Source organism: Pholis gunnellus, assembly GCF_910591455.1.
Source record: "Pholis gunnellus genome assembly, chromosome: 17".
NCBI lineage: Eukaryota > Metazoa > Chordata > Actinopteri > Perciformes > Pholidae > Pholis > Pholis gunnellus.
Genome location: NC_136544.1, coordinates 6,405,566 through 6,421,410, shown reverse-complemented (window position 1 = coordinate 6,421,410; position 15,845 = coordinate 6,405,566). Strand labels below are relative to the sequence as shown.

General features: G+C 46.5%; 1 protein-coding gene across 3 annotated transcripts; it reads left to right on the top strand.

The window, feature by feature from the left end:
- The first annotated feature begins 162 nt into the window (after nt 1-162).
- LOC306709996 (trinucleotide repeat-containing gene 6B protein-like) lies at nt 163-15,627 on the top strand. 3 transcript variants are annotated; one of them, XM_079178356.1, is made up of 21 exons: nt 163-441; nt 1,836-1,923; nt 2,179-2,200; nt 2,547-2,987; nt 3,170-6,091; nt 6,217-6,363; nt 6,580-6,773; nt 6,922-6,984; nt 7,134-7,292; nt 7,500-7,637; nt 8,849-9,052; nt 9,610-9,726; nt 9,820-10,030; nt 10,652-10,804; nt 11,019-11,186; nt 11,309-11,455; nt 11,668-11,760; nt 11,991-12,206; nt 12,488-12,558; nt 13,296-13,435; nt 13,530-15,627. In XM_079178356.1, exons 2-21 carry the CDS (start codon nt 1,867-1,869, stop codon nt 14,137-14,139), a joined length of 6,273 nt encoding a protein of 2,090 aa, XP_079034482.1. In that variant the 5' UTR covers nt 163-441; nt 1,836-1,866; the 3' UTR covers nt 14,140-15,627. The 3 variants fall into 3 exon arrangements, with proteins under 3 accessions (XP_079034482.1, XP_079034484.1, XP_079034483.1); XM_079178358.1 differs by lacking the exon at nt 8,849-9,052; XM_079178357.1 differs by lacking the exon at nt 163-441 and having other exon boundaries at nt 1,777-1,923.
- The last annotated feature ends 218 nt before the right edge of the window (nt 15,628-15,845 follow it).

Below are 15,845 nucleotides of genomic sequence, written 5' to 3'. Positions count from 1 at the left end.
ATTGGTGCTCAGCGTGTATGACGTCATGTTTCCAGTGATAATCCGCCCCCTGGTGGGCGGTGTCGGTACTCGCCCCGCTCCTCCTCCCTTCTCTGATCAACAACCAGCCCTGGTGATATCATATGCTGGCTAAACCTCCACACAGAAGCAAAATGGCCGATAGTAAACTAACCGATCATACAGCGTCTGACAGTCATCAAGGGGTTGTGCGTGGTTTGTTTACACCTTGAGAAACTATAGTCGCTCGAAAAGGATAGTCGCCTTTCCTCATTTTTTTCTACGATTAACATTTCGCCTTTCGGTGATGTCATTTCTTATTCAATTTAGCCTCGAAAGCCTCGAAGAACTAGCTCGCTAGGCTAGCCACCTTGCTAGCCTGCTAGCGGTAGGTCTGCAAGAATTTTTGCACAGAAGCACTTTATGTCCTATGTGATTCCCGAGGTGAGTATTCAACGTCATGGGCTTTGGTTGCTTCCATAATGTATGTGCTCGTTAATAACGCTAGTTATTTCCTCCTCTGCACCGCCTACAACATTTGAGTTTCTCTATTTTAGAAGAGCTTCGCTTGTTACGCGCTATGCTGACGAAACGTCACCGAAGTTCGTCGTTTTAATTTGGCCCTGTCGACCGTTACTGCTGATGAACCAGCTAGCTAGCAGTCCGACCAACGACTTGTCAGAAGTGTTGCGTTCCCATTGTAAAGTTACGAATTATAACATTAAAGTTGTGCAAATGAAATGCACTGTTTTTGATAATAAAGGGGACTACCGTTAGCTAATGTGACGTGCCTGTTCTCTGCAGCCAAGTGCGTAACGTTAGAGGTTAGTTTCGTCGCGCGGATACGACAGTTAGTCAGTCCCCTGCTCTTTAGGTCACGACACGGTGCTCACCAGCTGCTTTAGAGTCCACTAGCATTAGCTAATTGCTCGGCCGAGTGAAGCTCTTCTTGTGGTCTCTAGTAGCTGCACAGCCATTCCTCGCTGGCCTGTTATTTCCACGACTGTTTGCGTCTAACAATTGCCTTGTAGGGGTTCCCATACGTTACATATACTGATTATTAACGGACACGCCAGCTGATTGAATTATAAACGATACAGTGAAGGGTTAAAGCCATTCGTTGTGCAGTTAGCTTACATTAGCGCTGTGTGACATGATGCTAATTATGTGCAGCTTAGCTAACCGAAACACTGGGCCCAGTCGTATTTACAGCTCTCTATCTGAGATGCCTTTACATTTCCAGATAAAATCGGGTTTTTTTTACCCAGCCTTCCGTGGTATGTTTTGCTTTTCCACTAAATAAGTCTCACATGACTTAGGTATGAGTTGTATATTTTCATAATACAGATGTTTACTTTTGGTAGGGTGTGAAGCAAGTGTGAAGTCAGGGACAGCATGTCTTCATAACACTGGACAGATCAAGTCACGTAACTTTACTCACATTGAAGCTAGTGTCCTGTGGATCGTGCTGCCATTACAGTCTCTACAGTGATGTAGAAGAACTTGACTTTTATAGAGATGTTTGAAGTCGTTTGTTTGGCTGCTGCCGGTGTTGTCTGTTAGTTGGAATTGCAATGGTTTGCTGGTTAATGAATTATGCAATGAGAAGCTAGGCTTCCAAGGGCTGTTGTCAAGCTGTCTTGACAGGTTAACTTTACTGTCCTTACTGCGTTGACTGTGTCGTAGAATACTCTGCAGGGATCTGGTGTAATACGCATTATCCATTTTCAGTCAAAGTCTGTGTGTGTGAAAAAGTGTGCTTTAGTGAGGATTAAATTACTTTCAGTGTGCCTTGAGATGTAACATGAATAATTGAATGTGTACATGACTCTTCACAGACAGGAGAATCAGGAAAGGGAGCAGTAGTTCATGGAAGACAAGAAAAAGAAGAAAGAAGATAAAAAGAAAAGGGAAACCTCTCAGAAGGTAAACATGTCCACCTTTGCAGATAACCTGGGGGGGAATTTGTGCTTTCTCATCATTACCAGTTACTCTGCCAGAATTGTTTTGGTTGAATTGGAATATTTTATTAGGTAGCTTATATTTTGTCATGTTTGGAAATTGTAAAATGAATAGTCAATGCCATATTCTTAATGTTTGCTTAATAGTGCCTTGCTAGTCCATTTTCTCAGTCGTAAGTTACAATTTCTTTTCTCTTCTACATTATTCTTTCTGTTGTAGGTGCCAGAACAGAAAATCAAAGGTATGTTTTTTCTTTTCTTTCCCTTTTTTTCCCTTCATCATCTGACATGTCTTACTTTTATCACTCACTATTCCATATTATCATGTCAGTAGCATGATTTCTATGCCTTGTTGTTAGATATGCTTTAATCGGCAGTGCCCGGTTCTAATGACAACTTGAATGTATTGTGATGACAGTGGGTTCTTCACAATTATGCTCACACTTTAGATGTATTTTCTTAAACTTTTTAAAGCTATAGAGAAGCTTAACGTAGCTGTGGCTCAGAAACATACCCAAACTGTCTTTCTCTTCTCACCGTACTTAAGTCTACCAGCGGTTCACACCTTTTCTTTAAATGTGTTTTTAGTGCCAGAATCAGCCAAGCCCTCCTGTTCCCAGCCGCTCGCCACCCCAGGCTCAGTGTCCCCCAGCCCTGGCCCTGTTGCCCCCTCATCCCCCAGTCCTGCTGCAACCGGGGTTTCTGCACAAGTTCCTCCTGGTGGCGGGAACAATGCAAAGCAGCGGACTGCTGTGGCCAACGGACAGCCCTCCTCCTCCCCCTCTGCAAGCCAGACCTCCCAGCAGCAGCGATACATGTCCAGAGAGGTTCCACCAAGATTTCGCTGCCAGCAGGATCAAAAAGTCCTACTGAAGAGGGGCCAGCCACCGCTGTCCTCCATGCTGCTGGGGGGAGGCGCAGGGGAAGGGGGTGCGGGAGGAGTTGGTGGAGGCAGTGGCTGGGAAGCCGCCCCATCGCTTTCCTCACAAGCAGCAGATGACCCCAATGCAAACACAGCTGGAGGCACAGGTGGGTTAATGTCTTGTAACAAAATACAGATGATCAACTTTGATATGTAGTTCACTGACTGCTGCAGCTACAAACAACTACAAACTGCATTTCGTTGCGCAACCCTTAAAACCATATACGTTAGAAACGCGACTGTCATTCGTTAGTATTGTCAATGACTTACCTAATTTTTGTCTATATAGATTCCAACCTGGGTTCATCGTCCGCCTCACCCCCCAACTCCTCCTCATCGTCATTATGTGTTGCTGCTCTGTCGTCTTCTTCTACTACTTCAACTTATGCAAATTCCACATGGGGGGCAGGCTCTGGCAGCCAGTCCTCTTCTCAGGGCTGCGGGAAGGTGATTGTTGATGGGACGGACCTGGGGGATTGGCCTAGCATCCTCGGAGGGGCCAAATTGAGTTCTGACCGGGCTGGAGGAGGAGGAGGGGTGCAGGAGCAAGACTGCCCTGGTAACAACAACTACAGTAGTGCCTCATGGAGTGAGAGAAACATCCAGCAGAAGGGAGGAGCAGCAGCAGTAGGAGGTGGAGCAGGGAACATGGACAATCCTTCCTCGCCTCGTTCTTCTCCTCTTTCCTCCTCTTCCTCGCTTAATGAATGTGTTCAGTCGAGTGGTGGTGTGTGGGGCTCTTCCACCCCCTCTCAGGTGGAGGCAGGGCCGGGATCAGCAGCATTTTACAATTCCAAAGTCTCCCGTCTTCTTCCTGGGCCTCAGGAGAGCCCTGTGGGTGGCAGCAGCAGCAGCAGTGTCCCTGGTGCCAATTTCAACCCCAACGTGAACCCCTCCGCCTGGCCTGCCCTGGTGCAGGGTGGGACATCATCTCCGGCTAGCGACGGCCTTCCACTACACTCGTCCATTACTTCAGCTTCCTCGTTCTCTGCCAGCACTACGCTCATCACCACTCACTCTCTTTCATCTGTGAATCAAACTGGTCTCCATCAGCAGCACACTGAGGCGGCTGTGGGAGCACGGAGTGGAGAACAGCAGCACTTTGGAAACCTAGGACCAGAGTTGGGTTCAGGCGGGGGAGCAAGAGGAGCAGGACCAAATCAAGAAGGTGGCGATGAGGGGGGCTGTGGGCCAGCTAGTGTTGATGGAGAAGGGAGTGGTAGTCTTTCTGGCTCTTCGTCTTCCTCCTCTGCTGCCTCCTCTTCTTGGAGATCCATGCCTCCAGTGTCCTCTGACCTGTCCACGGGTGCCTCACAGGCAGATGGGTGGGGTGGAGGAGGGACTGGAGCTCAGGGGCAGGAAGGGAGTGTGTGGGGCTTTGGAGGCCAGGGTGACAAGGCAGGGTGGGGTAGGGGAAATGATGGTAGCTCAAATACCCCAGTGGTATCTCAGGGAGCGTGGGAAGGAGGCAGTACAGAAGCAGAGTGGGGCGGCACAGCGGGAGCTGTAAGTTCGAGTAACTTAGCAATAGGAAGTGGAAGAGGAGGAGATGGGAGCAGCAGCAACAGCAGCAGTAGTGGAGGCAGTGGAGGTATTGGCGGCAGCGTTTTGCAGGACTCTGCCTCACCAAAGTTTGACACTATGACAAAAGCTTGGGACAATCAGAAAGGGACGGAAGGTGGGGACGGGACAGTTGGGGAGTGGGGAGGAGGGCAGGGTGGAGGCACTGCAGGTGGCGCACCTCCGTCCTCTAGCGGAGGAGGGTCCACAGCTGGGAGTGGTGGAGGAGGGAGTGATAATGGATATAAGCAGGAGAGCGCCTCGTCTGTAAACAAAAGTCCCGACCAGACCTCCAATGCTGAGGTGGCCTTACTCGGCATGCTCAATCGATCTGACCTAGACCCCCGGGTTCTCTCTAACACGGGCTGGGGGCAGACCCAGATTCGACAGAATGTGGCCTGGGACCTGGCTACCACAACAGGAGTAAGAAACCGAAATGACAGAAGCACTTCATCTTCCTCTGCATTCTCATCAGCAACCATGAACACTACCACTAGTCGCGGCCCTGGGTACCCATCTAACACCACTTCAATAACTAATGATCCATCTGTTGGCAGTCACACGACCAACCTGAACTCTGGCCCTGTTACAGCGAGGGATGGCTGGGATGGTGGTACTACACAGTCCACCTGTGGTCCTCACGTGCACGGTAGCACTATAAGGAAGCCAGGAAAGCCAGAAGAAGATATAGAGGGCAACCAGGGCAAGGCAGCTGGAGGCTGGGGTGATCTCCCACCCGAAAACCAGGGCAAAGGATGGGGGACTGAAGAAAAAAAATGGGGTGATCACAGAGGAGGAGGAGGAGGAGGAGGAGGAAGAGGAAGGGGAGGAGGAGGAAACTGGAGAGAATTTGGAGAACAGGGTAGTGGGTGGGCAGATGGTCCAGAGGATAAAGGGACAGGGGGATGGAAGGGGACTGGGAGAGGAGAGGCAGGTGGTTGGGGAGGAGACAGGGGACAGAGGGACTCTGTACCTGGAGGTGGTTGTGGAGATGGGCGAAGCAGAGGTGGAAGCAACTCTGATGAGAAGGGATCTTCCTGGGGTCATTTGGAGGAAGGGGGAGCTCAGCGAGGAGGTTGGGGAGGGGGAGATGTGGGTGGAGGCAAACCCCACCAGGACTGGGGGAGTTCAAAGCCCCACACAGCAGCAGCAGCACCGATACCAAACAGCCAAGTGGCACCAATGAAAGCCCCAAATCAACAGCAGCACCAATCACAGGGCCAGCAGCCACAAGGAGGTCCCATTCAAGGAGGGTGGAACAGCCGGTCTAATGTCGGAGGTGGAGGTGGAGGTGGAGGTGGAGGTCCACCATCCAAGAATCAGAACCAAAGCCCGGGCTGGAGCTCCGGCCCAATCCCCCAAATCTCTGGGGGCGGGGGCGACTCCCTGGAGCCCAGTGGCTGGGAAGAACCCTCCCCTCAGTCCATCAGTCGCAAAATGGAAATCGACGATGGCACTTCAGCCTGGGGAGACCCAACCCGCTTCAAAAGCAAGAATGTGAATTTGTGGGACAAAAAGAGTGCTACGCCTGGCCAAAGCCATGGTCAGCAGGCCCCACCACCACCACCACCACCATCCATCCAACAACCACCTAGAAGGCAGCAGGGCATGCAGCACAGCAGGGACACAAACCCTGGCAATGCTCCAGTGGGTAAGTAGAAGTTGTACCATGGCAAAGAAGTGTGCGTTTGGCAAACCACAACCAAACTAGATCAGTATTTGAAGTGTTAATGTACTGCACATTTTCTTTACTCTGCCATCAATCTCCATGTCCAGGCATGTGGGAAAGAGGTGCGCAATCTGTGGATAATGGTACGACTACTTGGGGCCAGTCGTCCGAAGCATCAACAGGTTGGGGTGATCAAGAGGAGCCCGGCAAAGCTTCTGGCTGGGGGAACCCTTCACCCAACTCTGGCAAATCTGGTAAGAGAAACAAAATGTGTGTAATTTAAAAATATTGCGATATGACTTCAGAGTTATTTATGCTCATTGTCTTTTTAGACGTGGTGCTCAAATCAAGCATCATTACACATCTCTCAATTTAAAAGGGTTCAGCATTTTCAAAGCGCAAGTTAAAAACAGAGGACATCTAGAGAAATTACATGGCCGCTTTATTAACCATCTGTTTTGATTTTCCAGCAGGCACCAAATCAATGGAGAGCTGGGGTGGGAAGGGAGAGAGCTCTGTCGCAGCCTCCCGTCACCCCAGCTGGGACGAGGAAGATGATGGCAGCGGAGGGGTCTGGAACAACTCTGTGTCGCAGGGAAACAGCTCCTCCTTCAACTCCGGAGGCTGGGGTCAGACTCACGGAGGAAAGAGAGGCAACATCAAGGTAGGCAAAATTAGAGGTTCAAGGACACACGAGAGTTTGCATGGCCACTTTGGGTTTGTTGCATTAACACAAAGCCCTCATTTTATTTCGTAACTTTTCTCGATATTTATTTTTTGCTGAGGGTAATGTTTGAATTTCTGTCCTAAAGAGTGGAGGAGGGGACAGCTGGATGAACCCAGTGTCGCGCCAGTTTTCAAACATGGGTCTTTTGGTAAGATGTTAATTCACTAAAATATGATCTTAATAACTCTAGCTATTGGAAACAGCAAATGTGTTTGACGTGGGCACTACGCTTTGGGTACAACATGTTATCAGTGGTGTCCTGTGAACGAGTCTGGTCATGACTTTGTTGTTTTTTAGGGTGATGACCCAAGTCTTGACAAAAAGATGGAAGGAGACAAGAGAGGAATAACTGACTATAACGGAGAGATGCGGAGGGGAGGAAGAGGTGGAGGAGGTTACCGCATGCCTAGTTCCAAAGACATGGGCCCTGTTGAAATGGGGCCCTACGGTGAAAAGGTACGAGTCTCTTGTGCCAACTAGTGTTTACAGAACTTCTATTTTCAAAGTTAGCTACCATTTTGTATTATTTCACCTTTATTATCTGCTATATGGCTGAGTTGTGCCAACTTGAGGACCCGAGTGAAGAAAGCACTATGATATGAGAAAACGTATCACTTGTTGCATTACAAATGCATTGGTATGGTTGTTTCCACTGTACTCCAGATGGGTGGCCATGGGGTGTTTGTTGGCGGTGGCGGAGGGATGCCTCAGCCTCGAGGGATGCACCAGCCTGGCATGCATCCAATGAATCCCTCCCAGGGTTTACGTGCTCAAGTGCCTCATCAGTTCCTGTCTGCTCAGGTACGCCGTCTTTGAATGAGGGTCTCCTGAGTCCTGCCAATGTTTGCTTTACACAAAGAAAAATCTTGGTGTGATCATTTTAACTGATGATTGAATATTGCCGATAATGCTGCCTGATCACCTTGGGTTCTGGCTATAAATAACATTTAGCTTTTAGTCAACTTTTAAGAGACCATTAACCCCATTAGGAAATAATCTACTTCATCGTATTCATTCCATGTTTACTGTATATAAACTGTTGTAAATGCTGTCTGGCAATTTTACAAAATGTCTGATAAACAAACAGAAAATCACACATTAGTTTGTCTAATTGTTGTGGCCTTAGACAGTAATGCAGGCCCACACTTGTTGCAACTTGACGCCCAAAATTTTGTTCTATTCATTTTTTTTCCTGACACATTTTTTGAGAATACAGGAATCACCCCCTGGTTTCATTTAGGGGAGAACGCTTTTATGTTTGCAAAAGCTAAGAATCACTGGGTTTTGTTCCTCAGACCTTCATTCGGGTGAATTTATATCAGACAGCACGATACATACTGAGGCTGAAGGCTCTCACCGGAGAAAAAGATGCAAATCGGAGCGATCAGACACCAGCAACACCTTACGCACTTCACTTCATACAAATTTAGGTCAATTAGCTATCCAGATATAAAGACAAACACAAGGCTGAGCTTTTCCAATGGTAAACATGCACAGTACATTCTCCAATATTATAAAAAAGTAGGTTGATATCACAATAAGGCCATATAGGGACGTTAGATAAGAAATCCGACCCATGTTACACAACGTAGCGTATTGTATTCAAAAAGTAGAAAAAGACATGAAAGGAAATTTAAAAATGGCCTTATAGTGACAATACTAAAAACATTTAAATCAATGACAAACAAAAACAAGAAACATATAAATATATGTGTAGATATAAACAAGAGAAATGTATTTTAACATTTCTAATGTACAGAGCCCTCTCCACCAAGACTGGACAGTGTTAGGGATTCTTTCTTCCTGGTCAATAGTTTTTTATCCCATGCACCTGTCCTGTCATAGAGACTTTATGGTGTGCAACAACCTGTTAACTGGGGTTTTAAAGTGGTATAGTCCTTCATACTCGGGAGTGAATGGAGCTAGATGAATGGATTGTCCCCGTTTCTCATATTACTCCATCAAGTGTCCGTATCAACAGCCATATACAAAGAAATTCCTGTGACACGCAGGTGCCGGGTCCTATGCTGAAGCAGATGCCCTCTCCTGGTGGCAGTGTGGGTGGAGTGGTTGGAGGTGTCAGTGGTGTCAGTGGCGTTGGAAGTGTCGGAGGGGTCGGCGGTGTTGGTGGAGGAGTGTTCCCTCCTAATCAGATTTCCCCACAGCAGCTCGCAATGCTCAGCAACATTTACCCGCACATGCAGCAGTTCCATCTGGTACGTGACTAAATGTCAGATCAGCTGATTGATGTACTGATCACTTTGAGATAGATATTTCCTTCTTTTGCAGCTCCTTTTTTGTAGAGCTGCAAAGATGAATCATTAGTTTTCAACCGTTGAATTAAACGCCAACTTTTTTCGTTTAAGCGGTGCGAGTAATTTTTTCAGAAACAAAATCTAAATTCTCTAATTCCAGCTTTTAAATGTGATTTATTTTCTGGTTGTTTATCAGTAAACTCAATATCTTTGAGTGACATTTTTAGGACATCTTGGGCTTTGGGGAAACTCTGATTATCATTTTATAGATGATAATATATAGATGATTATTGATAAATCATGAAAATAATCGTCGCATTAATCCAACATTGAACATGATCGTTATTGGCAGCTCTGCGTTGTTGTGTGTTTGGTACAACGGTCGGACTTTGCTTAATCTGTATCGACTATCTTAAAATACATGGCGACTTGTAATAAACCCACCCACAGTGTCTGTGTGTGTGAGCACTCGCCAATGTATTCTTTGTTTATCTCCATTTCTGCCCACCAACCCACAGGCTTGTCAGCTCCTCCTACAACAGCAGCAACAGCAACAGCAGCAGCAACAGCTCCTGCAGAACCAGAGGAAGTTCCCTCAGCCTCAGCCTCTAAGGCAACAGCCAGACCCACAGCAGGTGAGCATGATCATGGTATATACCATACCATCACCAGGACCTCTGCTGCACAAACTGGACTTAATTTATTTTCTTGAATCTTGTCCGTCTCAGCTGGCGAGGATTATGGCTATTCTGCAGCAGCAGAGGCAGCATCAGCAGGGTGGAGTTGGAGGAGCAGCAGCAGGAGGAGGGAGCTCTAAACTGTCCCCCTCTCACCTGGGGGGAGGCCTATCCAAACAGCCCATGGTAGACCCCCTTACACATCCTGGAATGGGGGGGCCCTTATCAGACATTCATGCCAAAACGCAAGGGATGTACTCTGGTGAGTACAACAGGCGGACAGTTTGTGGGTTAAGCTCCACTGGGGATGCAGTCAGCTGTATAAATAAAACCAGTGTACGGTTTTGAAGTTTTATGTTTTCAGTGGTGTTTGTTAGGCTGCCAAAGTAGCATCGTAGAACCTATCTCAGGGTACATGAAGTCAGAAAGTCAACAGGGATTTAGGATCAAGTGTACCGAAGGGAAATAGCATCGGTACCCTGTCGCTGGAGTGTCTGTTTGACTGGGTGAGCCGATAAGAACCTATACTAATCCATCTGATTCGTGTTAGCTCAGACGTGTTACCTTTTAAGGGATGGGTCACGATTTTCGAATAGTCATTAAATTATAAAAATCGAGGAGTCTTATTGTCTTAAAAAATATATATTTCCCCTTGTTTTTACTGGCTCCGGGTAGTAGTCGTAGATCTTCGAAGAATGTCCGAATAGTTTCCTGCAAATATCGAATAATATTTTTGCTTTAAAATGCCCATCCCTGTTACCTTTTGTAACCTTTTTAACGGGCCTTAGTCTTGGTGCAGTCATAGAGATACTTGGGCTGTATTGAACTGAACACGAGCTGAATGCAATGTGCTCATGAATGTTTATGTTTTTCTTCTTGCCAGGGCTTGCCCCTGGTGGTAACCTGTCGGGACTGGAGCTCGGCCCCATGATGGGAGGGATGAAGGACACAGGAGGACAGCAATCCCGCTTCAAATGGATGATGGAGGGACACTCCCCAGCTCCTTCTCCCCCTGACGCAACCCTCCACAAGAATGGTAGGTTAGCAGATGGTTCGTAACAGGATTTTTGCAAAGGCAAAATTCACACTTGGGGAACGCACACCTCCCGGGCTGTTGTCAATCTGGTCTTAACTGCATTTGTAATCACCTTCATTCACAGTGTATCTGAATGAACCACTGCGAATCAAAGTGATTTGAGGTATATTGAGGTTTGACTTTTTTTTCCCCTCTCCTGTCTTCTCTTCCCAAGGCCCTTTACCCAGTGCTATAAAGGGGAGGGGAGGATCCCCTTATTCCCAGTATGAAATGCTGGGCAGTGATGGTTTGGGGATTCCCCCTCAAGGTTCCGCAGACAACTGGCACCGGACCCCTGGGAGTAAAATGGGGAACAAACCTGCTACATCCAGCTGGCCTCCAGGTGAACATGAATTAGGATTAGAGGAGGAGGAGACGGTAGTACAATTTGGTGTTTGGTTTAGAAAATAGCAAAACCGCATATCATTTCAATCTATTGATATGTTTTCTGTTCTCCGATGACAGAGTTCCAGCCCGGTGTGCCCTGGAAGGGAATCCAGAGCAGTGGTGACCCAGAGTCTGACCCATACATGACCCCTGGTAGTGTTCTTGGCTCCCCAGGACCCCAGAGCCTCAACGACTCTGACCACCAGTTACTGCGAGACAACATAGGTATCTGACTGAATGTGTCAAATGTTTTAAATCAGCATATCTGTTGGTTTTACTTGAAAGCGTGCTCTAGTGCCATTTATTGACTGAGTCTCAGGGCGAAGGGTTAACAGTTCTCCCCGCAGGCTCTATCTGCGGTCCAGCTGTACTCTGCTGCCCTTGTCTTGTTTATCACAGGATGTGTTTCTTTCAGATAACGTTGTAATGTTTTCTAGGGCCAAACCCCTCCCTCAACACCTCGCTGCCTTCACCTGGTGCCTGGCCCTACAGTGCCTCAGACAGCCCCCTCAGCAATGCACACAGCACAGGTATATGTTTGGATTTGTTAGATTTTTATTTGATACTTTGTTTCCTTTTTAAATCTCCTTCTTATCTTATCAGCTCAGTTGTGTCTGTACTATATTTTACTGGTGTACAGGTTGTGTCTATCCCACAAAGAAGCTAAAGGAGTTTGCTGTACTGCGTGCTCTACTCTCCCATTTCTGTTTACCGAAAGTAATCTCCCCCCCTTTCTCCCACCTCCCCATTTCCTCTTCAGGAAAGTACTCGGAGTACAAGCCCAGCTGGCCCCCAGAGCCCATCGGACAAAACAAGTCATGGAAGACCAATCGCAACAGCTCACAGCTGCCACGCCCCCCTCCTGGCTTAACTAATCAGAAGCAGGCCTCGCCTTCCCCTTGGGGTAGCGGAGGCCCGCGGTTGGCCCGGAGCTGGGGTGGGGGCGGGATTAATCAAGAGTCAAGATTTGGGCCAGGTACTGTTCACAGGGAAAAGATTTTAGATTTTTTTCATAACCATTTGTCAACTTATGACTGACCTATATACTGTATAGAGGAAGCACTTCTTGACAGTGATATGATGACTCAGGTCTTACTAAAGTTTTATGAAACCTAGCAAAAAAGTTGTCTCTTTGTAAATATGGTAATCGTCAGCGCATTCATTGTGTTTGTCATCAGCTATGACGTCCTTGATAATTGTTTTGTCCTGCTCTTCATTACGGTTTGTCTCTTCTCTCTTTTTTTTTTTTCTTCTTAGGCTCAGCTTGGAGCGATGGCGTTGCCTCCAGAAGCAGCTGCTGGTTGCTGCTGAGCAACCTGACCCCTCAGGTAAGGAGAGACAGAGGTTGAGACAGGTGAAAATATGTTATATTATGTTATATATATGTTGCCAGCTGTAAATCTGCGGTCTGTAAACTAAGATTGTGCCGAAGGGTGAGGAAAAGAGGAGATGGGAATGCTGTTCAAGCTATGTAGAATTCAAATTTTTCTTACAATCCTTAACCACAGCAGATTTGTTTATGGCTTAAAAAGTGAAACAGCTGCCCAGACAGATTGGTCGGGTTCTGAATTCAACAACATTAAACCGCTGTGCTCATTCATCTGAATTCCCCTTCAGTCCGTCTTATGCAAATTAGGCGAAATGATGCGTGACCCAGCTGTAATTGGATCGTGAAGCTGGATGAGCCATTTAATCAATTAGGGCTTACACAAACGACACTTTTGCATGACACTGCTCTGGGAAAGCGTAGCAGTCTAGACAAAGTCTTTGTTTTAGTAATATAGATTATTATTTTTTTTTTAATTTTTACAATAATCAATTTACTAACTCAGTGCTCATGTGGACAGGCTTGCACAACTTGTATATCTCATTGTAAGTGTGACAGGATTACAGACTGATAAAGCCAGTGTACAGTATCACTACATTATTTATTAATACACGTCTCTTCATATACATAACCAATGTTGCATAACCTCCTAGATTCCCTGACCTTTCCCTGTCCCTATAATTGAGTATTGTCACTCACACACCTTTTACACTTAACGGTTTTCTTTTTCCCCTGTAGATTGACGGCTCCACGCTGAGGACTATCTGCATGCAGCATGGCCCCCTGCTGACCTTCCACCTCGGCCTGACCCAGGGCAGTGCTCTGATTCGCTACAGCAGCCGACAGGAAGCAGCCAAGGCCCAGGGTGCACTGCACATGTAGGTTAACCTGTAAACCTCGCTGATACACACGTACTTATCATGAAAATGCCACTGTTGATCTAAACGTCCGTGTCTTGTCAACCCTTCTCAGGTGTGTTCTGGGCAACACCACAATCCTGGCGGAGTTTGTGAGTGAAGAAGAAGTTGCTCGCTATTTTGCACATTCCCAGGCTGGAGGGGCAGAGGGCGCCAGCTCAGGAGGGTCAGCAGCCGGTGGGACGCAGGGTTCTTCTGGGTCCGGCACGGCTGTGGCCAGCAGTGGAGGTGGCTCCCCTGGGAATGAGCGGGCAGCAGCGGGCACAACTTCAGGTGGAAACGGCAATGGTGGTGGTGGTGGTGGAGGAGGAGGAGGAGGAGGAGGAGGGGGGGGAGGGGAAAGTGGAGCAGCGGCTCTAGGTAGTGTGAGGTCCTCTGGCTCTGCCTGGCAGAGTCTCGATGGTACAGGCGGTTCTTCAGAAACCTCTTCAGCCCAAGGACCGGGACTGGGGATATTTTCCCAGTGGAGCACCAACGGGGCCGGGGAGGGAGGGGGTGTCGGCGGAGTAGACTCTGGGAGGTCTGGGCTCTGGGGGGGCATGGCTGCGGGATACCCCAGCAGCAGCCTGTGGGGAGCACCGCAAATGGAGGAAAGGCACCAAATGGACAGCCCTGCCGCATTGTTGCCTGGCGACCTGCTGGGGGGAGGAGCTGATTCCATCTGATGAGCCCCCTCCATTTGTACGTGCAGGTTTGGACACACTGATACAAAATACACTGGGATACATATGTACTTAATATAGCACACACACACACACACACACACTTACATGGTATGCATATTAATGTAATACACATATACACATGTGCATACATATACATGGTATGCATATTAATGTGCACACACATCAAGCAGAAATGTGAGACATGCTTACACACATTCTCGTGGCCAGACTTAAGCTATTATATAAACAAATGCAGGGACTGTTAGATGTGTATACAGCCTTTTTCCACAGATGAAGATTTCAACTGCTTAGACTTGAAACCTGAAAAAGAATGAAAAGTCAGTCGGTCTCAAAGACTTGACTGGATTGCAATGTGCTTAGTAAATAGGGGACTTTTCAACAGATTTACATACACATGCACACACCAAATACAGACAAGCCTTCAGACAGATGGGCACTGTAAACAGCATTACCTTCATCGTATAAGAGAACTTAATACTACTACATGATGTGAGGTTAAAGTGCAGTTTGTATTCACGTCTCCTTCAAAAAAAAAAAGAAACGGAGACCGAATCCAAACACATGCAAACAGCTCTGATTGAAAACAGAACTGTATCTTACTGTGTATGTTAAGTTGTTTTTTTTTCCTGTTTGTTTGTATGTATGGTTTAAATTTTTTGAACAGTGAAAATATTGAAAAATGTTCATTGTTCTGTTTTCAAAATGCTGACCTCCTACTGTTGTATCTCACGCACTCTTTCTCTGTTATTCTCTCTTGAACATGTTTGTTACTGTTGCAGTGATAAATGTTAAATTGCTGGCAGTTTGAGGCTATGTTGCATTTCTCCATGTGTCGATGCTGTGCGCAGTGTCATACACACTATATGGACATGAGTATGAGTGAGATTGAGACCAAGTTAGTGGATTAAACCACCACAGTTTTTGTGCGTGCGTGTGTGTGTGTGTGTGTGTGAATGTGAGGATAATGTGTGTGTATGCATGTTACTGCCTGTCATAATGTGGGCAAGGCTGCTTACTCTACAGAAGGTCTATACAAAAATGTTTTTGAGTGCATTCGGTATACTGCTGACTGTGTGTTAAGAAATATTGGCACTAATGCTTATTTTTTCTCTCTCATTTGAAGTTGTTTTTTTTTTTTGGTTTTTTTTTAGCATACTTGTCTTTTTTATTGTCCGACCTGCAATAATAAAAAAGAACATTTAATGACACAAAGAGCTGAAGGCATATGCGTTGAGTAAATGGACATGCCAAATCTTATCAAACTGTGTGGAGTGGGAGGGAGGGGTGGGACGGGTTGTTTACAGATGCAGAGTAAGAGTTACCGTACGTTTTTAATGTTCTGTTGTTGTGTATTCGTTTTAAATTAAGACAGGCTTTAACACTCCTGTTCAGTGTTTTCGTTATGAGATTTTACAAAGGAAAAATTTATTTAAACAAATGAGAACAAGATTAATAAAGATGAAAGTATTGGCTTCTAAATATGTCCTTGTGATGATTTTTTTTTTGTGTATGAATATAGGTTTCTGGATAGTGGTTAAAAGTACATGTTTTTTTTGTTGAGTACCGTCTGTTAAACCAATCCTAGTTAGAAACTTCCAATCCGTATCAGTTCCTCTGCTATAATGCACACGTGAACATGAAGCCCTGCACATTACATTCACTATGAAAAACAAATGTTTGGTGCA

What these genes read in the sequence shown, in the direction of transcription:
- LOC306709996 (XM_079178356.1), top strand. Translation starts at nt 1,867, where the DNA reads ATGGAAGACAAGAAAAAGAAGAAAGAAGATAAAAAGAAAAGGGAAACC. An exon ending in AACAGCCAGACCCACAGCAG is followed by an intron (nt 9,727 to 9,819) that starts GTGAGCATGATC and finishes TGTCCGTCTCAG; the next exon opens with CTGGCGAGGATTATGGCTAT. An exon ending in AACGCAAGGGATGTACTCTG is followed by an intron (nt 10,031 to 10,651) that starts GTGAGTACAACA and finishes TCTTCTTGCCAG; the next exon opens with GGCTTGCCCCTGGTGGTAAC.